Raw genomic sequence first — 26,689 nt, forward strand, 5'->3', positions numbered from 1 at the left:
AATAATTGTTATATATACACCTTTCATGAATAAATAAGACAATATTTTTTAAAACTGCTAATTTTTTAATTATATTGTGAAGGGTGGACGATGGGTTTCCTTGATGGCACGAAAATTCAAGAATCCAGACGGTAGCATAAACTGGAGAGTGATTGCAGCTGCTACCTATGCTACCTCTGTTTGGACTATCTTGGGAATGCTGGCATTGGCTTACAAGCAAGGACATTTGACATTGACAACAGAGAGCAAAGAACCCAGGGTTTCCGTGGTGGTGGACAGAAAAGAAAGTAAGAAGATATCACTTAGTTATTTATAGATTAATCAATTCTGTTACATGTGTTTAATCCATGGTAAGAAATATTGAAGGTAAAGAAATAATCAGTGAAATGGTTTAAATGTTGGTACAGGCAATGAGTAATGAAAAAAAAAAACCCAAAAACTAGCAAATGAAAGGTTAAAGAGAGAAGAAAAAATTATAACAATAGATCTGAGATTCTACTTTTTAGTAATTTAAGGTCAAATTTGTAAATGAATAAAACATTTAAAAGAAATATTTTGTTGTGCTCAAACTTTGGTAAGTGAGGTTATAGCTACATGGTCGCACTTTTACATCACAGCTCAAACAAAATGAGTTAAAATATCATTTTAACAATTCTGTTGCACCAGTATTCTACATGCATTCACATATTTAAAGAAGACGGAAAGTGTGAATGTTTTGTGCATTGTACAAAGAAAGACAATTTGCAAAGGACACATCTTCACTGTTGGCAAATGGTTTAATTTTGTAAACCTACCTTATTTTGCTTAATGTGTCTTTAGATCAGAGAATATTATTCATGTATTTGTATAAAAGTTTGAGGCCAGGCTTTTGATCCTCCGTTTGATCAGCATATTTCAGTGGAACTACTAATGACTATAAAATGATGCCATATGATCATTCTTTAATTTTTACTCCATAACTTGTCATTTTCTGTCAATATGCAGGATCGAGGCTCATCGCTGAGGATGTTGCGGAGAATAAGTACACACCAGAAAGTTTCATGGGTTGAAGGTGCAAAACTTGGAGAAGTGGATCAGAAAATGCAGTGAATCAGTTTTCTTGTGCCTCAGCTGAGGAGACAAACGTGCAATAGAAGTGACGTGATCCAGACCTTTAGAGAGAGAGGAGAACGAAGTCAAATATCAGAGTCGAATACAATGATTTTTGTCACCCGATCTGAAACCTACACTTTATGTAGGAACTTCAAAATTCTGAAATAGTGTAAATCATGCTCAGACCACTTATTTATCAACTATTTATGCTGCACTTTCCCATAGCCTTGGTAGCTGTAACACCATTTGCACACTATCTGAGCAGTATAACCTCCCAGAAAGTGTTATAAGTATTGCTAGGAATCTAGCATACTTTTGTTTCCTGTTGGGCGAGGCAGAGGTGATACTTTTCACATTGAAAATGGAACTAGACTTTGTTTGTTGAATTTTGACTAAAATATCTGACTTAACAAATTGTGGTTGGTATAAAGAAACAAATTAAATTTGATTGTCTTTGTTGACCATTTTGGGCAATTTTCTCACATGTAACATTTTGCATTGTTCCATGTTCACTGATGGTATTATTGTTTAAAATAAGATTTCAGAAATGGTATATAAATGGTATATATAAGTTGGTTGGTGCAGAATGGAGATTAATAGCAATAACTAAATTATGTGTCAAGTGAAATTACTTCACAAATACTATTTTATTGCAGCAGGAATCTTGTACTTGACTTAGAATTTACCTTCACAGATATTGTGTACACCAGATCGGCTGTGAGTTTGAACGGTTATTTGGCTTTGCAAAGGATGCCACTGGTGTTGGCTCTTAGTAAAGATGGAAATCAAAGAGATATTTTTTAAATAATCTAATAATTGTGTTTGTAACAGTTTGTCTTGTACATTCATTTCTTTATTAAACAGTCAGTATTATAGGATCTCAACTTCAAAGAAGTGAAACTCCAAGAATAAACATGCCAAAAGATTTTTCTACCTTTCATAACTCATCCAAAAAAATGGTAAGCTAATGTGAGGTTGCATTGAATGCCAAATTTAAGATTATCATAAAATATGAGAAACTCTTTTATTCTACTTAACTTTAGTCCACTAAAATCACACCAGATCCAATAAGGCATTCATGTACTTTACATTCATTTTGTGGGACACAAAAATTGAATGCTCTTGAATATTCAGTGTAAAGCTCCCTGATTAGAAGCAGCCAAATGCCTGTTTATTCGCATAGAGGAGTGTTCCATGGCTTGCGATATAAGATTGTCAATAAAATATTGAAAGATTTTCTTCTGTAGTCCACCAATACACCAGATCAAACAAGATCAGGCATTGATGCTAAAGGTTTGCTGATGTTAGAACAGTACATTACATTAAATCTGTGGGACACAAAACTTTAAAGCTTTGCATAAACAGTGTAAAACTCACTGATTAGAAGCAGCCAATTGGTTGTATCTGCGTAGATCGCTGAGTTAAACTGATGAATATTTTGTGTGGACATTACGTGACCGTATCAGAGTGACACATTGTGCAGCTTTAAGTAGAAAATAATTGTAAATTGACAAATTAAAGGAAATGATGTGGTAGAGTTACTCTTCACTTTTATTTACATAAACAGAGATATAATAACAGTTCAAGGTGACATAAAAGATGCATCAGATAAATATTAAGAAGGATGGGGAGATGCAATAAAAAGTAAAGTGCTTTGTTTAACTTTAAATTCTACTACTTGAATACAATAATCCATCTACTTGCTCAAAAGAAACGATCATGCAAACACTAGAAACCACGATAGGCCAAATATTTGTATATCGGGTGTGTGCGTTGGAAGCAGGACACTTCGCCCAACAACCATTTCGCCCAACTGCCATTTCGCCCAACCTTACCATTTCGCCCAACCTTACCATTTCGCCCAACCAGCCTGGTCATTTCGCCCAACCAGCCTGGTCATTTCGCCCAACCAGCCTGGTCATTTCGCCCAACCAGCCTGGTCATTTCGCCCAACCTTGATTAAATATGATACTTGAAAAGTAAACGTTCGGGAATTGTTAAAGTTACAGGATACGAACCGAATATTAAGGAAACTTGAGGACCGATCAGTGTGTTGGGGGTTAGGTTTGATAGTAAACGTTCGAATATTAAGGAAACTTGAAGTCCTTTTCTTTGTATAACTTTAGTAAGGAAACGCCAGGTACCAACGAAAGACATACCGGAATAGACAAGGGCGGTACTTCGATCTCTGGGAGGAGTACTCTGAAGGGAGGCGGTCCACATCCAGTCTTCTGAGAGCGTGTTCTTTCCTGAACGGACCAACGATGTGAGGTTACACAGCTCCTGAACTATCCTCCAGAAAGATGAAAACTACAGTTCCTCAAATATGCAAACGGCTCTTCTTAGGGCCACTTAATGCTCCAGAAAAAGACAACTATTCAGTTCCTCAAACATGCCGATTCTCCTTTGTTTTTATAATAACATAACTTCCATATAATAATAATAATAATATAACTACCAATAATATAACCCAAAATAAATCAAATTGAACTAGTGAAATAGAAACGGTTATATTATTCCACAACGGTTCCCCTTTGTTTGTATAATATTATAACTTCCAAAAAATAACAATATAACTTCCAATAATTTAACCCAAAATAAATAAAATTGAATTAGTGAAATAGAAACGGTTATATTATTCCACACCGATTCCCCTTTGTCTATATAATAATATAACTTCCATATAATAATAATAATAATATAACTACCAATAATATAACCCAAAATAAATCAAATTGAACTAGTGAAATAGAAACGGTTATATTACTCCACAACGGTTCCCCTTTGTATAATAATATAACTTCCATTGTATGCGTAAACGCCTAAAGTAGTGTAATCCTCCCATTATACCCGAAATAACTGCTCAGACTCCGATCGATATCGAGCGGACCTCACTTTATTTACCTATTACGAAGTAACCTTACCCAAAATAAATCAAATTGAACTGGTGGAATAGAAAAAGTAATATTATTCTGACTGAATATTAGTAAAAATAAGGTTGGGCGAAATGACCAACACGGTTGGGCGAAATGACCAACACGGTTGGGCGAAATGACCAACACGGTTGGGCGAAATGACCAACACGGTTGGGCAAACTGACCATGCTGGTTGGGCGAAATGACCAACGCGGTTGGGCGAAATGACCAGGCTGGTTGGGCGAAATGGCAGTTGGGCGAAATGGTTGTTGGGCGAAGTGACTCGCAAGCTGTGCGTTTACCATGATAGTATTGCGCAATATTTTGCTAATGTACAACAATCCTTGAAAGTTGAAACATTTGGAATATTTTCAACAATGACCCTAAATGATGTGAACATCGCAAAAGACACCCACTGCTCAAAACAATTATGAATACATTTGATAAATACCCCAAGGGTCTTTCTGAAAGTCCATGAGAGATTTTACAAGAAGAGTTCCTTAAGCTGTGGACAGTGAGGTCGGGGAGTTTGGCTCAATTGCTGCTTTTGAACATAAATAGAATCCTGAACTCTACTATTCACATAAATTATTTTTAACTCACAAAACTTTGTCTGTCACTAAATTTTAGCTATGATAGATATGATTACAAAATAGTACAATTTGAACCCCTCACCCCCCCCCCCAAAAAAAAATTAATAAACACAATTTTTTAAAGGTGGTCTACTCTTTTGATAAAATTATAAAATATTAAATTATTTGCAGATAAATTATACCAAAGCATCTTTGTCTAGTCTGGAGAGATGTAGCAGTCTTTGCATTGGTAAATGCAAACAGGGTACAAACATCAGAACATGCAAATAATTACAACTGTAAATGTTTTGAAAATATGCAAAGTCCAATGCTCCTGTCATCTACTCTATCAAATTTATCATCCACCCTGTCCCCCCATAAGATATTTAATTTACACAAGAAAACCTCACAGTTGTTTAGAATTATCAAATGTGAAACTTATTTATGTAAATTGATATGTCTATAACAATCGAATGACCTGGTGATTGTCCTGAATGCCACTTAATATTGATAAGTAAAGTAAACTATCTAAAGTCACTCTACAAGTTACAGCTATGTATTACTAACACCAATAAATGCAAACCCCATGACAAGTTGCACAGTCACTCAAATTCTGCAGCCCCCCAACCAAACATTTTTGTGAAAATTCGGGCAATATGCTGAGAATTTTTCGGGCACCTACTGAAAGAAAAATAAATTGCAATTATGTAGCTAAAGGAAATCAACAGTTTAAAAGAAAATCTCCTTGGTAATTAAAATAAAGTTCTAAGCTTGCTTATATGACAGGTGTACATTAACATGTCGAACACACGCGGAGCACCCGAAAAATGTTGGTTATATTTTTCGGGCAAGTCGTTTCAGCCCCCCCAAATCAAATTGGGCTCCTACACCTATGCCCACTACCATACATGTTTTATAGACCTGTAACCAGTGGTTCCATATTACAGTCAAGTCTTTACTGGGTATCATCCTGTCACAGATTTTTAAAGATTTAAATCAGTCTTATCACATTCAAATCCAAATGAAACGTGCGGCTTCCCTTCAAGTTGAGCAACTTGCAAAAACATAATTTGATCACATCATAGAACTGAGAAATGTTTCTTGAGCTGTAACAATAAATCCTTTGAGTCGGCATGATTCGGGTATGACTCTACGGACTTTTTCATAGCGTTATAACTGCTCTGTAGATCTCCAACCTGAAAGCGAAATAATGATTACATTTTGAAACAAGTAAAAAAAAGCTTATATTCGTAGGAACTCCCTGTTGGGTAAATCTGTAATAACTAAATGGGCAGATGACGATTCAGATGTAACACACTGACAAGAAGAAGCCACATTTTATAGAATTTGTTTTTATAAATTTAAGAGAAAAAGTAATCTTGATAAATATAAAAGCAGTGTTGAAATATTTTTGGTCTGACAGCCAAATCTTCCTTTCATTGTAGCATACTCCTTAATACAGAGTTAAGGACAGTGTTCAATTCTTTGTAGCTTAGATGACAAAAGTGCATGAATGGAAATTAGAAGTGGTGCCAAAAACCGGGGAAATTGAGGTAATATTTGGGACCCTCCTAGAACAGCGAATGAAATTTGTTTACTGGTGAGCAAAGCGGCTTGTTTGAAAATGACGAAAAACATTGGGTTGCTCTTGTTAAAATTGTTCATTTTCATGGTACAGAAAATAAAGTGCCATGCATGGTCAGCAAGTCAGCTCTTTGGCGAGGGGATAGCTTTTCACCCAGTGAGACCTTCCACATGGCCCGAGAGACCACATTTCTTTGATGATGTAGCTTGTAAGTCAATGGGGAAAGTATATGGAGTATGCTACCTTAATTAGTTACAATCAGAATAATTGTTTAAGCATGGAGAGGAAAGAACATTACAATGAGAAATGAAGAACAAAACTCACCTGATCTGCTAATGCCCCGTAGTTATAATGAGGTTCAAACATGTGGGGGGCCAAACCTTGCGCTGCTTGGAAAAATGCTCGAGCCTGCAGAGGGATGGAAATAAAAGAAAAGAACTAAAACATGCAATATAACTCACCCTGATTGTAATAAATGACAATATTCCTTTGTCTTTTGGTTCAATCTCGAACGGTTCAGCATTCCTGAATAGTCTGATAAATAACCAATTAAATTTAATAATTTGATGTTTAAATTTTTTTTTTAAAAACATCCAAAATAAAATTAATAATATTGACCAATATGATCAAGACACATTGTTTCTAATTTTCAAAAGTATCTGGGGGTGGGAGAGGGAAACAATTTTTATGGAATGGTTAATTACTTACTACTTAATTACTTTGTTAATTACCTTACTTTTACTTATCTTGGCCTGCTCTAAATCTGGGATAATAACTGGTAATTTACCTGGTCGACATGTCCTTTTCTCAGCTCCAGGACGCCTAGGTTGTTATAAGACTCAGCGTGGTTGTTGTTAGATGACAGTGACAGTCTGAAACACTGCTGTGCTAAAGCAGTGTCACCGATACCCTGCAAGAGAGATGACATGATATTAAAAAGCCAGGAAATCACGATAACCCCATTCCCCTCCTGATAGCTTTGCTGCCTAAGGTTGAAACATATTGATTAATGTCTCAGGAAGGTCTTCACAATTGGAGACTAGATGCACTCATCTGTTTTATGAGAGGATGCTAGTAAGCAGCTGATTTGTATCCCTTCTAAGCATAAACAGATTTCAAAAATATTAAAGGGCTGAAATGCCCGCTGCATCTTTTAGAGAGGAAAGGGGGATGGCAGGGGTGGGGGTCAGGGAGAGACCAAGGGCATATCAATCAGGATCATGTATGACTGCTGTATCTTGTAGTGAGGACAGGGGAATGGCAGGGGTAGGGAGAGACCAATGGCATACCAATCATCATGCATGACTGCTGCATCTTGTAGAGAGGACAGGGGGATGGCAGGGGTGGGGGTCAGGGAGTGACAGAGGGCATATCAATCATCATGGTTTAGTCTGCATCATTAAAATGTGTCTTAGAAAAAGCAAAAACCCACAGAAATAGTGAAATTTAGCTAGATTCGACATTTGAGAGTATGGATGCAATTCTGCCTAATAATCAATTATACCAAATTGTAATAATTGCCATCATTTGAATTAAATTTTATAGACTCAACCACCTTCCCTCCTCCACCCCCCCCCCCCCTTCCACCACTCCTTACCATTGCAACTTGTCCAACATTGTACCAAATATCTGCAGTAATGAGATCATCTTCTGACAGTGACAGTGCTCTCTCAAACGATTGTAACGTCATATCGTACTGTTGAGCATAGAAGCAACACAGACCAAGGTTGTTGAACAATTCAGCTGTATATACTCCCATCTGTAACAGCCGCCTACGAAATCAATAGCAGAAAAGAAGTCACGAGACACAAGCAGGTGCAAATAATCTCCACTTTTTACATTCAAGAGGAACAAGAATCTCAAGTTACAGAAGCATATATGAAAATCAGAAAACTTACATAATAAAAGTTACTTGGTTCAGCTGCCAGCTTGTTAGTGTGTTCTCTTGCTGGGATATAAACTATTAGACATATTTTCTCAAAATAAATTTGGTTACATTGTACAATAAACTGTGATGCATTATGACCTTCACCATGTTGAATTGCCTTTGCGTTCTCATATGCAAATGCGGTATGTTGAATATTCATATAACAGAAGTCCAACAGCATGTCAAGACTTATCCAAGGGAAGAAAGTGTAATCTATTTCAGTAGGGAAATCAATCATGCATGACAGGACATAAATAGATATACATTAAGGGTGCTGGGGGGGCAGGAGGAGGGCCAGGGAGGGGCTTCCTGGTTTTGGAAGAGAGGAGCTGAGATACCTCAAACAGGGTATTCCTGCCTACCGTTTCTCAAACTTTGCTGAAGCAGACACAATTACTTGTGTTTGTTTTAGGAGGACCAAAATTGTCCAATATTTTTGGGTGTATTTCACAAATGAATCCCATACAACATGGGAGAGAGAGGGTAGTGGTTCCCTACATCCCACTTGCACCACCTGGATAATTCCTTCCAACAGGTCAACCACCAGGCCACATGAAAAGGATGTCAGGGAGTGCTACAGCCTGGGAACCTGGGTCATTCAGGGGGCCTTACTAAAACAATAACAGGGATAAAGGGTAATGTACTTGCATTTTCATAATATAAATGAAAGCTTGAAAAGGGGGGGGGGGGGAGACCTGATCACATAATTGCCTCCAGGGCCACTCTAGCTCTTGATGCCCCTGTCCTACATACCTGTAATATCGAAGTGCTATTTCTGGTTGGTCTGTATAGAAGTGATGGTTAGCAATGCAAGCCAAAGATTCTATGTGAGTGCTGTCGTGCTTCAACACTTCCTTATAACATTTCACAGCATTGTCCATGTCATTCAGAGCCTGTATAAGAGAACAAGGGGAGGGGGGAGGGGAGAGGAAGTGGGGGTCAAGACAGTTTCATAACTCCTGAATAACGTCAACAATGTACTGAATGTGAGCATAAACATTCTGATGTGCTTATTAGCTGCATGGAATACCTTAAGTTATAGTTGTGTAATGTCAAAGGTTATTTGTGAATAAACATCCACAAAAGCTAGTGCTTAGCCTTAGAATGTGAACAAATACCTCTCTGTACATACAAAATCCACTCATATGACATGAAACAAAGATATGTTATCGCGAGATCCGGAAATAACTTTCAAAGCAATGATCTCATGTTTCATAAGAGAGAAACATCAACCTGTAAGAGTGAAAGTAGTAGCACATTTCCTGTTATCTTCAACTGTGATTTACTTTCAGTATGAACACGAGAATTCATGCTATGGATTTTTACTTTACAAAAGCCGTTATCACATGGCTGGCTTTTATCTATATTAAACAAAACAAAAACACCCTGTAAATGAGACAACACTGAATGCTCAGAACACTAGAAGCTCAATACTTATTATTTAAAATTATAAATTATTAAACTGAGAATTATGTAGTATTAATGCACCAAAACAAGATACAAAGTTCAATAAATTTGTTTTCTTTTCTAAATTGTCATTTTGATTGATAACAACTTCATAAGGAAACAAATCATAAGTTCTTTTTTCTTTCTATTTTATTATGCAAATCTAATTAAACAATAAATTGAAAGGCAAGTTGGCCTTTCTCCTATATATATAATGGACAGATATTAAATTAAAAAAAAAAATTCTAATGTAATTATTCACTATCAAAGTAAGAAAAAATTACTAATTTAACAAGGTGCACATTTCACTACTTCTATTTCTTACCTTATTTTGAAATATTGTACAAACAGGAAATTTTGAAGTATAATTGTTGAATTATGGTTACAAAATACTAATACTCAAGGATATATATAACAAGATGTCATAGTTGGGACAGTGCTTACCTCATATACTCTTGCTATGCCTGTTTGTAGTGTTGTCTCGTTGGGGAATTTCTCAAGTCCTTGCTGGAATACTTCCACAGCAGTGAGAGGTTGGTCCAGTCGCACATAAACCTTGCAGAGGTACAGGTATGTGTCGACCGTGGGCTGTTGGGCCAGAGCTGACTTAAACTGTCTTTCAGAATCTCGATATAAGCCCAACCTGGAATAGAACATTACCAATCATCAACATCGATGGAAAGTTCTAATTGTATTTGGGCAGAAGGACACTGGTTTCCTCAACAGTGACTGAGAGAACACAAACCCACAGAGAACTCTAAAAGGGTTAGTGGAATATAAGAGGAAATGTAGTCCTAAAGTAAGCAAGAAATTTTTGTTTGGTAAGATAGGGACTTGAACCAGTGATCTCCTGATTAGACTCCTTGTGTTATCCTAGCAAATCTAACCCACCCTTAGTTGGTGGTGATCTCTACAAAACAGCATCTTTGTAATTCTGAGGTCACTGAGTTAAATCCCTCGCCCTTAGTTGGTGGTGATCCCTACAAAACAACATCTTTATAACCCTGAGGTCAGTGAGTTAAATCCCTCTCCCCTTAGTTTGGTGTTGATCCCTACAAAACAACATCTTTGTAATTCTGAGGTCACTGAGTTAAATCCCAATCCCCTGTAGTTGGTGGTGATCCCTAAAACACAAAATCTTTATAATCCTGAATTCACTGAGATAAATCCTTCCCAACATAGTTAGTGGTGATCCCTACAAAACAACATCTTTGTAATCCTGAGGTTACTGAGTTAAATCCCTCCCCCTTAGTTTGGTGTTGATCCCTACAAAACAACATCTTTGTAATCCTGAGGTTGCTGAGTTAAATCCCTCTCCCCTTAGTTTGGTGTTGATCCCTACAAAACAACATCTTTGTAATCCAGAGGTCACTGAGTTAAATCTCTCCCTAGCCACTGAAAATGTTATTTGCTTTTTACAAATTGTTTTTAATTTTCGAGTCAATTTACAATTGCTGCTTTACTTCTATAATTTGAAGATAAAATATGATAGAAAATGCATTCATAGATTGTAGATAGTTAAGAGAGGAGGTTAATAATATAAATTTTTTACATAATTTGCAAATGGCATACTTAGGTATGATTACTTTGGTGAAAGTTCACATGGCATAACTTAACTGGTATCACATGGCAAACATGGCATAACTTAACTGGTATCACATGGCAAACATTGCATAGTAAAATGCTATGCAAGTCCAAAGATATATAGCAGGTTGTTTTTACAAAGGATCCATGTAATAAGACACAAACTTCAGAGCCTTCAATGCTACTACACAAAATTTGAAAACTTAATTATTCCCTGCATGAACATTGGAGGAGTCTATCCCATCTCCCATACCCTCTCCCCACCCCACACTTGTAATACCCATACCATGGCAGCTATTGCAATATTTTACCTGTAGTAACATTTTCCAAGCTGGACCTTCCACCACCAGTCTTTAAACTGACAGGCCTGTGTTGCCTGTGAAGCCAGCTCCAGGGCATTACGTACATCATTCTCATGATGAAAGATGTATTCAAATAGAGCCTGAAATTATAAGAAGCTAGCCTCGGTCAATGTTTCTCTTGGATCCATTGTTGGAAATCACACAGAAGTTAGGAATAGTTTAAACAAAAAACATATGCTGTGATAGAGTTTAAAAAAAATTAGCTTCAGGTGAAATATACATTTAATCTGTTTATAGCTCTGTTTATAACTGGAAACAGAATCTGTATCACATTGGTAACTTATTTAATCCAGTTCTTCATTATACTTGCTGTGACAACTTTGTTCCCCATTTCAATTAATGAAAATCTTGTCCTATGTTACATTTTAAATACAAACTTCTTAAAATACCACCCTACTGATCTAAATCAGGGGTTCTCAATAGGACCCATGGGCCAAATCAAGCCCATGAAAGATTTCAATCTGGCCTGTGAAAGGCATCAGCCCACAATCTTGCACCAATTGGGTATGCCAGCCATTGGCACCTTCATATATGGCACCCTACCATGCTACCCTTGCAAATTGCTCAACCTCTAGTGGGATTTTGGTACTCAATGGCCCTTCACTCCAACTTATGTCTTTTTCTGGCCATCTAAAAAAAATAATTGAACAACCCTGCTCTAAATCATCTTTATCATCATTTGCAGTGGGATGCAGCTTCTCATGACTTTGTCACAATGAGGCACTTTCTCTTACCAACTTTTTTCACAGCTGTGATTGGAAAGGCCAATCTAATGAAATAAACCAGCTGTTTCATATTAATATCTTTGATGCTCCTGGATGTCTAAAATACAAGGATGGAAATGGATTCTATACCTTCGCCAAATTGGGCTTGGCTGCATACTTTGCAAAATTTAATCTGGCAAGGTTGATGAAAGGACCATCTGGTGTGGACAACATTGATGCCTGTAAAAAAAAAAAAAAACTTTTACAGTCAAATTTTCCTAGTTAGTCTGTTTAAACAATAAGAAAAAGATGCATTTCTAAATATTAAGTGATGATTTTGGGTACAATTTTACATGCTTAGGTCAACATTCCAAAACATCAGAAAATTTTAAGTGCAAGACTGCCAGTTAAAATGTCTGGAAAGTTCCTTTGAGTCAAATCTGGCGATACCCTCTGCACATTTGTTCGCGTTGAAGTTATTAACTTCAACTAATGGTTCTGCATATTTTTCAAATATGATAAATATGACATTAAAGGAAGAAATACAACCAACTTTGCCCTTTGACATATTTATCTGTCATCTTGTATCATATATAAGGTCAATTTCTGTGCTACTTCTGAAGTGCTGACACAATGGCCAATACATGCAAAAACAAACTAGTGCAGCCACTTTGATGAGAACAATGGTCTAAGGTTATTGAAATGCTACCTGCAATGACAGTTATTTTCTTTAATGGTTGCTAAATATCAATAGTAATTTGTCATCTTTGCCATAGTAAAAGCAGCATTTCCAGTTGAACCTGAACATTTTTTTCCATGGAAAATTGTCAGTTTAGTTCACCACTGTAATTTTGATTTGTTTTAACCTACAATGAAAATGGATATTAGTTTGTATTTGAATCTGTGGGCACTTGTGCTAGAATTTAATCAACACTATTTCAACAAAAGAAATGTGCCCCACAAATTTTGAGGAATGGAATCATCAGTTACTGAAGTAATAAGCTATTTTGGAATAAAAAAGTTATCAGAGTGTCTCAATTTTTTCTGTTTCATACATATTTCAGCTAAATATCAATTAAAGAATACAATTTTGAGCACTGTCACTAAGCATTGTGCAATGTTTTATGCCACAAAAGTGGCAAAAACAATGTCTATAACAAGATAACAACAGAATTGTTACAATATTTCTACTAAAACATAATTTCCTCTCTGAGATTACTCACTGTTCCCAACCTCACAAATCTCCCTGAGGCACTTGTGACTGGTCTAGCAGTGTGAGCTGTCCTTGGAGTTCTTATGGCCTGCTCCATGGTTCCCGGTCTTCCTGATTGAGTTCCCGGCCTGACAAATCCACTCAACGGTCGACCGGATTGAGACATCGGTCTCACACCAGCGGATGGTGCTCCCTGGCCAGTCCCTGGAGCTTTCAACGAAGTTCCAGGACCTGTTGCACACAAAAATGTAACAATATCTATTGTAAAACAATAGCAGTAATGAACTGGCTAAAAATGGTATACCACTTTTAACAGAGAAATTTTTATTTGGCTAGAATGGTGTGGTACTAATTACCATACTGGATGTTAGGTTAAGGAAAACAAATTCCATTTTCTACCAACTGCATGAGCTATTCAGTCTGAATTTGGGGCTGATCCAACTCCAGCCAAATAGGTCTGTGTATGTTCTTTCATACTAAGCAAACAGGAATAACTTTGTTGGCATACATTTATGTAATAGGTGTGAAGCATTTGACAAATACAACTTCAAAGCAGCAATGAATGTAGTGCTTAAGAATGTTAGCTCTAACGCATGAAAGCTATACAGATGTCAGTCATGTTAACTAGGAAGACTGTCCTGCAACTATATATGTGAAATAGTCTTCCAAATTAGATGAATGAATCATTACAACTTAAATCAAGAATAGAAATGTTGATATTTTCTATGGGGCCAGGAAATCAGGAATGAGTAAAATACACGAAGGCATTAACATTCAGTTAGCATGTTCAAAATCTTAAATTGTTGGTTTGAGATGAAGAAGGATAACTCCTGAACCTGTTCCTAGGTCTCAAGTTTATTCTAAAAATAAAGGAAAAGGATCAAAGATGGGATCAAGTTCTTACGTGAAACACTGGCAATAACATTATCATCCATTATCATCTCTGCAATTCCTTCTTCATCAACTTCCACCTCATCAACATAAACTTGTTCTGTGAGTGCCCTCATCTTCAAATGCCACGTTGCCTGAATGCAAGTACATGAATGCATCATAATTTGTTTTATAGCTTCAAAGTCTTCTTAAATCTCGACAACACACCACACATTCTTTTATGTAAATGGACAATGCAGAGTGCTCAAGAAGTACCTTGGCTATGTGAGTGGTAAGGCTAAGGAGAGGAGAGGGGGGGGGGGGGCAAAAAATGACAATTTCATTATGTTACCAAACTAATGAAAATCATGTTCATGACTTTAAAAATTATTACTATGATGAAGCAGACAGTTTATCCAGTTTGTGTGGCTGGGAATTGTTCCCAGTATGAATAGGATTATATTTATAGTCTTGCACAATTTATGGTAATGTTGTTATTTCAAAAAGTTCATTGGATTTGGAACCTAGACTTTTTGAGAAATTACCAGTTGTAATTGCACTTCTATGTGATGAAGAGGGATGTTTCACTGCATTTGTATTTAAAGGAAGTTAATAAAAGTCCTGGGGAATTTGAGGAAAGTGGATCAGTGTTGCTTAGTTTTAGGCCTAACTTTAAAATTCCATGCCAGCCACACATTGCACTTCCCTACCTGGTCATATGGATTTTTCTGCAGACTTTCTGTGCAGACATCGACACATTCTTCAAATTTTCTCCTCCGAAAGAGATTTAGTGCAACATACAATGGATCCATTTTTATATCTCTGAAATGAAGAAATAATTAAGATGTAGGTTAGGCTAATTGGCACCAACATGTGACATCATCACTCTGTCAACCTTGACCTGGTAGCAGCTCTCACCCAGTTTCCGTATTTTTATAATTTATAGGTAGGCCTAGGCCGTACGTAGGCTATATAGCTCCTAGTCCTAAGCTAGGCACCGTTGCCTTTCATTGATGCTACAATATAGGCCCGTAGGTTATTGTTTAGTTTTCCTATTTAAGATTTTTACGTTACAGAAGAGCCCCGTAGTCCTAACTTCCTAGACCAATAAAATAATATGTATCCTATCACCGGACAGGAACTTCTCGAAACGATCATATCAGCAGTTACCGTTATTCATCAGCAAGTCAATCGTTCCGGCTTCTTCTCGCAGCGTCTCTGTTGTCAACATCAACAGTTCATGTAGATGTTACCATCTTGGAAATTTTTATCGGGCTGATAAATAATTAATCATATTTCACTCTTATATCCATTAAATGTTTAAAATTCAGTTAAATTTAGTAACTTAATTGATTAAAACCTATGAAAAATTATGATAATTTTTTTTTTAACAGTCAAGATTTGACATCCTAGTGTAACTTCCAGGATTCTAGATGTTACTGAAATTCCTGACTGCTTCGTTCTGTGTGCCGTCTGCTGTTCGAGAAGGATTTTACGGTCAGAATTTGGCCTTAGATTCGAACCAAAGCGTGAAGGTTTAATGATAGGAACGGAATTACTATGCCTCCAACCGAAAGTCCTCTTAAAGCAGCTCAAGTCGAAGGAGACAATTTAAAATCAAAGGTTCAAGCAGTTTTTACTTAGCCTAACTTGGGCTGACGTACCATAGATTTGTTTTTAAAACAAGCTAAAAGACTCTTCAATAAGCTCAGGAATAACGTTAGGCCTTACTGACGAGGTTGGGCCTAAGCTAGCACCAATTGAGTGCTTTGTATAGAATCACTGGCAAACGACAAGTAAACGTTTTACTGCATTTAATAAAGTCTAACCTAGGCCAAACCTAGTTGATTCTTGCACTATGAGGCATCTGAAGTAGCCTGCTGTGCTTTAAACACACATAGCTGGCACATAATTGCACTGTGATAGACATTCAATGTTTGTTTGGAAAGCTTCAGATGATCACTGTTGAAGTGTTAGAAATAAAAGTGTACTTAATTGTAACCATTCATCTGTGGTCTTTTAGCCTCCATAGCCTAAACCAAGCAACAACAAAAACAGTCTAACAATGGCAGAATATCAATGATTTGCAATGCTTACTTTTAGCTAGGATTTTGGTTTGTGTAAGTTGTAACACACACTTCAGTTTAGGTCTTCATACATGTTTCTTTTGAAAGCATGTGTCACAAAGTTATTGCACATCATCTACTTGGTGGCTTAATATTCTTCATTTGTAAAGGAAAGGTCTTTGGCTAAATGTATTTGTACCCAGAAACTATTCCCCATTCTTCACTTTATTATGTTCTCATTCAATTTTGGTACCATAATAAAGCATTAAAAGTTCTAATCTTGGCCTTGGTCCCAAACTCTAGCTCAGCCTGAGATCCAACAGTTATTTTGGTCAAACTTACATGTATCTAAATACTGTTTTGAATCAAATGCAATTTCCCTCCATCAATTTGTTGTATATCAAGGTATGTTTCATAAATTGTATGATCATTTGGATAAGTTGACATGAATTGAAGTTTCTCTTTTATCTTATGCAGATTGATGACTTTGTTACAAAATGTAAAGAAATCCTACAAGATTCAGGACTAAAAGATAAACAAACCCAGACGAAACAACAGCTGGAAAGGTAGGTGTTAAAAGTCTTGATCATTCCATGGAACTTGTAAATACAAAACTTAAAATACATAAATTGGCATAATTGGTTATAAGTAGTTATAATGATAAGGCTTTTGTCTGTGACACTTTTTTATCTTTGCAAATTAACTTCCATGCTTCTCTTTTTGGTTTATTTAGATGCAGAGAACTCCAAAAAGCAGTTACCAAGTTAGAAAAAAAGGTTGGAAAATTGAAGAAGGTAAGCATTTTATATATCAGTTAATTATTAGCTTGAGGATTTTAAAGGCTGGTTATTAAAGTAGTACTTTGACTGGACTTGGCATCAATCTGTTGGTGAAAGGAAAATTGATATACCTGGCAATGTCCACCACATATCTCACCAGGAATTAATTTAGAAATGATAGATTGCATGGAATATGTGAGACCGAAAAAATTTGTTTCAGGTTTTACATTTAATAGAGTTGGATTTCTTTTCATATCAGCACAAGGATGTAACTTATTTCCCAAAGTTTGATCCATTTACAGAGGAAAAGCAATGAATTCATGTTACTTGCTAACTTTCAGTTTGGTATATTAAGGGCTAAGTAATACAATGATCATATTTCTGCTCTACTCTTCAGTCTCAGGAGCCAAGCCCAGTTAACAGATTTGATGAAAGGAAGAAAGACGAATTAACCAGACTTGCATCTTTCAAGGTAAAACAAAGGCATGATATATGTTCATCTTTAAGATCATTGATTATCTCCTAGGGGTTAGTTTCAGTATCAGATAGTGTGATAAGCACAGCAAGGTAACAACCTTGTTTCAATGTCTGTTTTTACTATCCTTCAGAGGATAATATTTGCCTTAATTTTAATAAAGGCATTGACCATTGTTTATATTACATTCAGTGTTGCTTCAACCAACAGGATTATTCTTGTTTTTGGCCATTGTCGTGGACCAGGAGAACCATTCTTATTTTCATACTTTTTTAGAGACACTGTTCTCATGTTTCTGACCATATTGTGTTTGTTAACCAGAACAACAAACCTGATACATCTCTGGCTGTTTTCTGTTGCATTCTGGTGAATTGACATTGCTGATCTATAAAATGTTTGTTCCCAACATTCATATTCTTTAATTTTGTTTTGTTTTTATAGACTCAGTTGGAAAACATCAAAGATACTCTATCACCAGATGAAGTAGAGGAGGACTATTTTCGGTAGGTTTAGACCGACCGACATTTGGTATAAAAATTTGTCCCTTTTATGACATTAGGCATAGTTTGTTTAGCAAGCATGAAAGCCATCACATTTAGAAGGCTGTTTCATATATCAAATCCATTTAGAGATCACTGCCATTAAATCAAGAACAAAGCTATTAATTATTACATGGGACATAGTTTTTCCAAACTTTTGCAGCATTATTGCAATAGCTTAATACCGGCATCTCTACTTTCTTTGGGAGGTTCCAAACTATCAAATCACTGTAGAATATTGCAAATTTTTTCAAAGTCTGATAACAATGGTTTGGATGGATTTTTTTTCTGTCTTCCATTTTACTGGCTGGTAATGTTTGAAGGTGAATATACTCATAGCATGTAGATTTGTATTGATCATTACTAAGTTTAACATTAGAAGTAGCAGTCTTTTAATGGGAATGTATTCAAAGCATGCAGAATTGTATCCATTTCATATATATGAAGCTTAAAAGTCTATGGACACCTATGAACAACATTATCCTAATCACTCTAATAGGTATTAGAAATCATGAAAATAGCTGCAACTTCCATCAAAATCCATCAAAGATTGACCAGTTTAAAAGTCTTTTTTTTTTCAATTCTAGCTTTATTTATGAATAAACATTAGCTAATTATGCACATTGATGATGTACAGAGAGTGACAGCCTAATTTTGTTATTATGTTTGTTTTGGTTTACAACCTTTGGTTGTTTTACAACCTTCGTGGTACACAGGTTTGTGGCCTAAGACGATTTTTTAAATATTTTTATTGTGTTCTCTGAAAGGAGGAACATCACATTATTCAAATGATATATGTGGGCTTGTATTAAGGGTTAACTCATTAAGGACTAAAATAAGACATTTTGATGATCAAAAACACACTCCACGTCATAGTTTGCACATATTTAATGAGTTTCCCAGATTTATCAAAATTTCAACTGTGTTTATCTTGGAAACAAAAGAGCTGACGGAAAATTTCAACAGATTTAGCATGAGATTATCACACACAACAAATGTATACTGAACATGGGACAAACATGGTGTCCATAGTAAAACAACAACAAGACAAGACAAACAAACAGAGATTGTGATTCGCGCCTTTGGAGGGAAAAAATCATACTGACGACTTAGTGCCTTAATGTGAACCTACTCATAGCATGTAGATTTGTATCCATGTCATTATACAGCTTAATACCCAAAGTAGAGTTAGTGGCTAAATGTGAATGTATCATATCGTATTCATACATTGCATATCATGTTTTTTTAATGAGTAATGGTTGTGCTAATTGGCAAAACCAAATAGAAAAGTGGGTTAACTTTTGCATATAGCTAAACTAAGTGAAGTGTGATCTGCAAGCCATCTAGTTAACAATCAGTTTTTTTTTCTCTAATTTCACATGCAAGCTAACATTTCCCCATGGGACAAACATGGTGTCCATAGTAAAACATGGTGTCCATAGTAAAACAACAACAAGACAAGACAAACAAACAGAGATTGTGATTCGCGCCTTTGGAGGGAAAAAATCATACTGACGACTTAGTGCCTTAATGTGAACCTACTCATAGCATGTAGATTTGTATCCATGTCATTATACAGCTTAATACCCAAAGTAGAGTTAGTGGCTAAATGTGAATGTATCATATCGTATTCATACATTGCATATCATGTTTTTTTAATGAGTAATGGTTGTGCTAATTAGCAAAACCAAATAGAAAAGTGGGTTAACTTTTGCATATAGCTAAACTAAGTGAAGTGTGATCTGCAAGCCATCTAGTTAACAATCAGTTTTTTTTCTCTAATTTCACATGCAAGCTAACATTTCCCCATGATGAGTTACATCTCTTAAACTAAAAACTGGCAAAATCTTGATAAGTGGTAGTCTCAAGAACACACTCTGCCTGACTCTCCCCAATTTCCACAGTATGTGTGTCGGGTTGTGTTCGGGTGAGTCTTGTGTGACCGGTTTAAAGTGTTCTTTTTGCTCGTTTTTGACTTGGTTGTATTTTGTGTTGATGCAATCAAAGTGAGATGCAACAGGGTGAGAAGAACAACAATGACATGGAAGACCGGGATGAAGATGAGACATTGGACAGCGATGAAGAGAGAGAGGCAGAAGACACCACTGCAGAATCAAAGGAGCAAATCTCGGAGAATAAATCTAAATTTAAAAGGTTAGGGCTGTTCAGAAGGTCTAAAAGCCCAATTAAGGACATCAAATCAAAAGTTCCCAGTAAGATACCCGAGGAGGAAATTGGTGATGAAGATGTCGTAGAATCCTTGGAACAGTCTGAGGGAGATGAAAGTGAGGTGGAGGAGGAGGAGGAGGAGGAGGATGTGGTGGAAGAGAAAGAGAAAGAACTGAGTAAGAAGGAGAAAAAAGAGAAAGAAAAACAGGAGAAATTACAAGCCAAGGAAATGAAGGAGAAAGAGAAGAAAGAAAAGAAAGTTCAGGAGAAACTTGAAAAAGAGAAAAAGGCCAAAGAAAAGAAAGAGCAGAGGGAAAAACTGAAGGATGAATCAGAGAGAAAGAAGAAACAAGAAAAGGAGAAAAGTAAAGGGAAAGAAAGTAAGGCAGATGTAAAGGAGAAGGATGAGGAGGAGGAGAAGGAGGAGGAGGCAGATGAGGATAATGGAGAGGATAATGAAGAGGATGAAGACAGCTTGGAAGATGAGGATGAGGACAAGATAGAGTCAGAGGAGGAAGAAGAAGATGACGATCTTGAAGGACCCGATGACGATGAAGATGATGTTGAAATTATTTCCGAGACAAAACAAGACAAAAAGGGCATTGATGTAAAGAAAGAGAAAGAGGTCACAACAGATTCTAAACGAGGGAGCCGTGGATTTCGTTTCTTCCGAAGCAAAACACCAGACAGGTGAACTAGTTGTGAGAGTGATTAATAGTACTAACAGTAAACTTGGTTTGTGGTGCACACACTTTACCGTCGCATTAATGAATACTTGTTAACAGTTAGCTGTGTTAATTTCATACTAACCCATAGCACTTGCTTATCGCTGGTGTCATACCGACATCAGTGGATTTCACACTTTCACTGAACCTGACAAGTTGTTCTGCTGGATATTCGTTACAGAATTCCAGAAACGATATTTTCTTGTGTATATGTTAGATGTCAACATTTGTAATGTTAATTTTGTGAGTAACTTACTTAAATTAATCATTTCTCTTTCATGAACATTTTGTATCACTTTTCATTTCTCAAGACACGTTGAATCTTCGTTTTCAGACTGTTCAAAGTAAAAACCTTCTATGAAATCTTGTTGTTCTTACTCATACCTATCACATTCATACAATTTCTTGTGTTTGATCATTCTTTCCAATCCAGTTCACTCTTTCATATTGACATTCTTTTATCAGTTTTGTGCTGTAAAACCATATCATGTCTTATGTGGGAAAGTTTCCTTACACTTAAAGACTTGTTCCTTGATTAAAATGTATCCTTAAATGTTTTAAGAGTACTCAGTAGCATGGCATTAATCTCTTGTGTAGGAATGTTCTCAGTAACCTGTGGATAGCCTGTAAAATAGCGTCTAAAAAGCTGTTTTCGATGCTACACTCCCGGTCCGTATCATGCAAGTTACCATAGGTTACCATCGATAGATTGAAAATAAAAGTTATTTGTTGTTCACTGTAACAGCCCAAAGGTGTAACATAAATGTCAAACGGAAAGGAATGACAAAATTGCTCACAGTAAACAATGCCTGATGTGAAAAACAACTGTGTTCATTTTGGCTAAATTGAAGGGTCAAAAAATAGATTGCTTCGGTAATTGATGTAGCTAGTGTGTTTTGTGAAATTTCTTTAATTCTTAGAGGTTTGAGAGATATTTGCTTACCCATTATTTCATGATGTTGACAACTTTGCCACAAATTTAACATGACATTGATATTTGTTTCAGGAAACAAAAACCTGAGGAAGTAGGCAAAGATTCGAGTACCAAACAGAGTGGGAAGGCTAAGCCCGGTAAAGGTAAGAGACAGGATTTGTTCACTTTTAAAGCGATAGAAACTGTTCTAAGAGTATATTTGAATCCAACAGTTTCAAGTGATTGCAGTTTTTGTCAAGTTTCAGCCGAATTTTCATTACAGCTCTAATCGATCTGAACAATTGGTTTCTTTGTTACAATCTTTGTGTTAGATTGAGTATGATTATTAGATTAGGGATAAGATTTATTGAATTTCGGCTGTAATCAAATTACAGCCATGATATTTTACATTTGTGGGTTTAATATCATAAAATACAGTTTGAAAACTGAGTTGATTACTTTTGATAACTAACAGAAGGCAAGGGAACTAGAGTAGAAGAAGTAGATGGAGATGATGAAGATGATGAGGAAGAAGAGGATGATGATGATGATGAGGAGGAGGAGGATGATGAGGATGAGGAGGAGGAAGAAAGTGATGAAGATGTAGTCATAGCTCAGCCTAAGTCATCTGGAGTATCGAGTAAACCTGGACCTTCCAGTTTTTCATCGAAACCGAAATCAACTGGTGACTCTTCTAAAAAAGTTGGAATAGTGAGGCAAGATGCCAAGGAAGATGAAAGCAGCGATGAGGATGATGATGAAGATGAAGAATATGAAAGTGGAGAAGAAGAGTAATGAATATTCATTTATATGCAAACCTATGCAGCCAGTTGGGACAATTTTCTAGTGCTAATACCTCTCTAAACTATCCTCCCATATCATGTTTCAAAGCACTTGTATCGACAGTACAAACAATTCCTAATCTTTATCTGATATTAACACCATATTCATACTGCTCATACTGACACTACGAGTGCTCTGAACCAGGATTGACATTACAGTATAGAATAATTGTCCCAACTGGTTGTCATATGAATTTAAATCTATGAATATCCATTTATGTGATTTAAATATGAAACGTTCAGGTTTAGTGTTTGACATTTTGCTCACATGATTAAATTGTTAACTGATATGTTTTTGTTTTGCAAAATATTCAATACAAAATAATGAAATTTTACAATTGGAATTGTCACATCAGTGGTCTTTGATCTTGAAAATGGCAAATGATATTTGGAATAACAAACAACACTGACAATTTTTTGTTGTTGCAAATGTGCCATTGAAATTATGTCAGAGTCAAATATAACTGTGAATTATTACGGAAGCTATCCATAAGTGGGATGAAAACTGAGCAAAACTCTTCAGTCAGTATTACTTCTTTACAGTTGCCAGTCAGTCTTCATTACAATGAAAGGAATATCACTGGCATCTCTAGCAAACACAATTCTTTGTTCCATGCTAGCTGCCCATTTTTACTTGGTATTTTGAGTTAGCAGCAGTTTACAGTGTATATAGTGGTGTTGTATTCAGAGTGTAGTTCTATTCTTCTGGGTACAATGGTAGGTTGAACAGGTTAGGCAGTAACCATGTTTGTCTGTATCATGTTAGCTCGCATGAAGTTTATTTCTTGCTAGTTCCTATAAAACTCCAGGTAATAATAATGGATTTATTTACAGAGTACAATATCAACATAAACGTTATCACAGGCACAATAATACAAACAATTGGTAACAGAAAAGCAAATAATATATGAAATCAGCCTAGAATGAATAACGACCGTAAAAAAAGACAATATCCACGAAAAAAGAAAGCCTGGAGTAATATTTATTTATAATTGATATTTTAGTGAAGAGGAAGGAGAATTAGAGGAAGAAGAGGAGGAGGAGGAAGAGGAGGAGGAAGGAGATGAACTTGAAGAGACGGGATCATCAGAAGAGGAAGATGAGGATGATGAAGATGACCAATTACCTCTTGAGGGAGTAAGATAATCATGTTTTGTTTATTTCTTTCCCCCAATTTTTTTTTAAAGCATTATACGCTTTTGTTTTGCTTAAGGTCTTGGAAGAAGAACAGTGCTAATTTTTGTCAAACCACATTAAAATGTTTTCCTTGCAAATGGGAATGGTCTTGCCAATGTGTTGCTAGGCTACCCTTATAAATAGAATAATTTTGTGGTAAATTATGCAAAGCAATAGTTCCAAAGGCCTGTGTTAGCTTTTCTGGGAAACAGTTTACTTTGCCAAAATTATTGTGTCATGTTGGGTCATTTATCAATACAAGATCTATTTCCACTTAGTTTTGACAACAGTGCACTTTGTTGAGGTATTTCGAAAATTAATGAACTTAATGACCATTTACTACTTGAGTTGAGTGAGTTTTGTTTTCTAAAAATAGGACAGGTTTATATTAGCAGGCAGCAAAATGCTACAAGTTCTTCATGAATGATTATTTGTTCGGATCTGTTAATTGAAATAAAATTTTGTATGATTTATTTCCTCATACTGAATGAAGTCGATTGTTTTGTGTCATTTTTGACACGAAAAATTTATAATTGCTGTTCTTGTAATCCCATTCGAATTACAAAATTGTATGTTATATTTCTGGACTTTCCTGGATTAAGTATTTATAAGCATGTTCTCTTTGCATATCTTTTCCTTTTTAGGAGAATATGTTTGTTGTTCTGTGTGATTTTGATGGCGAAGAACCGACAGACTTAACGGTAAAACAAGGCAATGTTGTCACCATCCTCAGCACAAGGTATAGTAGTTAATTGTAGCATCAACTAGAACAAAAATACAAATTGTGTCACCTCCCAGAATTTATTTGGAGAGATGTTAGTGAACACATGAGGGCATTGTCTGTAAGGTTATTGTTAGTTTAATATCAATCTTAACATATCAGTTACATCAAGCATTTAAACATGGAATAATTTCATACAACCATGGTGAGAAATTTTGATCTTCTAGAAACTGTTCTCTTCCAATGTACTCAGATTCAAAATCGACTTATCTTGTTCTACAAGTTTTATAATAAATGTAATTAATTGATAGCCAAACAATGTCATTTGATTTGACTAATGGGAGGAGATATGGATGTTTAAGAAAAACCTGTTGCTAAGTGTCACTTTGTCTGCTAAAGGGTATTTCCCTTCATTGTCATATCCATCCCAGGGTTGGGCTAGAGGTGGGGAGCATGGAATCAGTGTTACTCACATTATTGTATTATGGTCTACCACCACCCCACCTCCCTCACTCCTTGTACTCACAATAGACACTGGAAATGTCAATGATCCAGTTTTGAAGGACCATATGGTGATGTATCTTTTAATCAATACATTTTGCCATTATAACTGGAATGTTTGCAAATTTGGTGGTATGTGAAGTAGGAGAAACAAATGGACCTCCGTGATATGAATTATTTGTTTAGTGTAATAGAATGTAAACAAGAGTTACTGTAATATTCAAGAATTTATGTATGGATTTGCCTCAACTTTGAGAAAATTTTCACAAATCTCCTTCATGTCATATCTGAAATATTCAAGTAAATTATTCATTATTTATACAGAGAGGATGGTTGGTGGATGGCAGAGGATGAAGAAGGGAATAAAGGCATGGTACCAAGCACTTATCTCAAGGTAACAAACAGGACCTATTGATAAAGGGCAGGGGAAGTGGTATGTGTGTGTGTGTGGGGGGGGGGGGGAGGGGAGTGGGTGTGATACCTCTTGTAACAATCAGGAATGCGACCAGGACATGCAGAGTACTGGTGGCTGTTTTGCAATGTCCTGGCAAATTTGGATCACTTTGTTAAATTCATCTTTACTAATGGACCTTGAAGTACTGGTTGTGGCAAACAGTCATTGCTGGTCAGAAAGGCATTCATTTTAGCTTGGTGTTTGTCGGTAAGACTGACTGTCAGTCGGTACTGACCACCACAGACCAGCATTCATAACATCACCGTTGACAATGGACAAACTTGTTTATACAGTTATAAGTTTAAAGGCATTGAAGACTCGCCCCAAACCGCGTGCCACCCTCTGAAAAAGTTAACTTTCCTTTGCTTGCAAGTGAAGTTTTTTCTTGTCGCTACAAAATGCAGACAGTTATGAAACGTGATACCGTGTTATCTTTTATCTAGACCTGATATGTCCATCGCTGCTATGCACACTGTGTTGTGGGTATTGACCGTAGCTGTTTGTTTTGTCTGTACACTAGTGTCAAATTACCGACGGTAGCAAGCTGTGTGTGTATTTTCTGGTATTGATGGTGGTGTCTAACACTTCTGTTACACCTCATTCAAAACTAGGTCAGATTACCGGCATGAGACGTTTCTTTGTGCGCGAGTCTTCACACCCTTTAAGGACAGGATTAGTTAATGTAATTTAATTTAATTTGCCTATGACCTGAACCTCTACTGGGAACCTGATAGTGAACTTTGTATCGTGAATAATCAAATACTGCATTTTAACTTAATTTCTTTGCACCCATTAAAATATTTTATAATTGATTACTGGCGCAGGAAGTGTGTTCAACAACAATGTCAAGGATGAAAGAAAGACCTGAGTATTAGATTTTCAATGTTAACTGCCATTTTATAATTTCAGTATTAACTGTCTTAATTTATGCAGCAAAATTCACTTTAGCTGTGAAAAATAAAGTGGAACAGATTCAAAAGTTATTTTAGATTGTTCCTCTGTGTTTAGTTCATCATGTGTAGCAGTATGTGCATCTTGATTCAGTTGTGCTTTCTTAGA

General features: G+C 36.1%; 2 protein-coding genes and 1 long non-coding RNA gene across 6 annotated transcripts in view; 1 reads left to right on the forward strand and 2 right to left on the reverse strand.

The window, feature by feature from the left end:
- Window positions 1–2,625: 2,625 nt before the first annotated feature.
- Window positions 2,626–4,291, reverse strand: LOC139971025 (uncharacterized). The gene is made up of 2 exons (XR_011794282.1): window positions 2,981–4,291; window positions 2,626–2,940 (listed from the first exon to the last, which is right to left on the reverse strand). It is a non-coding gene; the product is annotated as an uncharacterized lncRNA (long non-coding RNA).
- A 708-nt stretch (window positions 4,292–4,999) lies between these two features.
- Window positions 5,000–15,567, reverse strand: LOC139971023 (tetratricopeptide repeat protein 8-like). Its single transcript, XM_071977172.1, has 12 exons — window positions 15,441–15,567; window positions 14,981–15,092; window positions 14,305–14,425; window positions 13,411–13,631; window positions 12,338–12,427; window positions 11,433–11,563; window positions 9,982–10,180; window positions 8,845–8,984; window positions 7,762–7,936; window positions 6,952–7,074; window positions 6,489–6,572; window positions 5,000–5,775 (listed from the first exon to the last, which is right to left on the reverse strand). The coding sequence occupies exons 2-12, from the start codon at window positions 15,080–15,082 to the stop codon at window positions 5,659–5,661; spliced, it is 1,503 nt and encodes a 500-aa protein (XP_071833273.1). The 5' UTR covers window positions 15,083–15,092; window positions 15,441–15,567; the 3' UTR covers window positions 5,000–5,658.
- Window positions 15,568–15,690: 123 nt separating this feature from the next.
- Window positions 15,691–26,689, forward strand: part of LOC139971021 (nephrocystin-1-like) — a 28,404-nt gene continuing 17,405 nt past the window's right edge. For 3 of the 4 annotated variants that reach the window (XM_071977166.1, XM_071977168.1, XM_071977167.1), the window contains exons 1-11: window positions 15,691–15,893; window positions 16,814–16,902; window positions 17,070–17,130; window positions 17,513–17,587; window positions 18,032–18,093; window positions 20,137–20,988; window positions 22,030–22,100; window positions 22,412–22,727; window positions 23,783–23,915; window positions 24,599–24,693; window positions 25,501–25,570. In XM_071977166.1, the coding sequence (XP_071833267.1) occupies window positions 15,831–15,893; window positions 16,814–16,902; window positions 17,070–17,130; window positions 17,513–17,587; window positions 18,032–18,093; window positions 20,137–20,988; window positions 22,030–22,100; window positions 22,412–22,727; window positions 23,783–23,915; window positions 24,599–24,693; window positions 25,501–25,570 (1,887 nt within the window). In that variant the 5' untranslated portion in view covers window positions 15,691–15,830. The remainder of the gene's footprint in view (window positions 15,894–16,813; window positions 16,903–17,069; window positions 17,131–17,512; window positions 17,588–18,031; window positions 18,094–20,136; window positions 20,989–22,029; window positions 22,101–22,411; window positions 22,728–23,782; window positions 23,916–24,598; window positions 24,694–25,500; window positions 25,571–26,689) is intronic. The other variant, XM_071977169.1, reaches the window with a different exon arrangement.

Source organism: Apostichopus japonicus, chromosome 8, assembly GCF_037975245.1.
Source record: "Apostichopus japonicus isolate 1M-3 chromosome 8, ASM3797524v1, whole genome shotgun sequence".
In the NCBI taxonomy this organism is placed as follows: domain Eukaryota; kingdom Metazoa; phylum Echinodermata; class Holothuroidea; order Aspidochirotida; family Stichopodidae; genus Apostichopus; species Apostichopus japonicus.

Coding starts and splice junctions, on each gene's coding strand:
- LOC139971023 (XM_071977172.1), bottom strand. CDS start 15,082: ATGGATCCATTGTATGTTGCACTAAATCTCTTTCGGAGGAGAAAATTT. Junction 13,632..14,304: donor TGTTATTGCCAGTGTTTCAC/GTAAGAACTTGA, acceptor TGTGTGCAACAG/GTCCTGGAACTTCGTTGAAA. Junction 7,075..7,761: donor ATGTTGGACAAGTTGCAATG/GTAAGGAGTGGT, acceptor TCTCTCTTGCAG/GGTATCGGTGACACTGCTTT.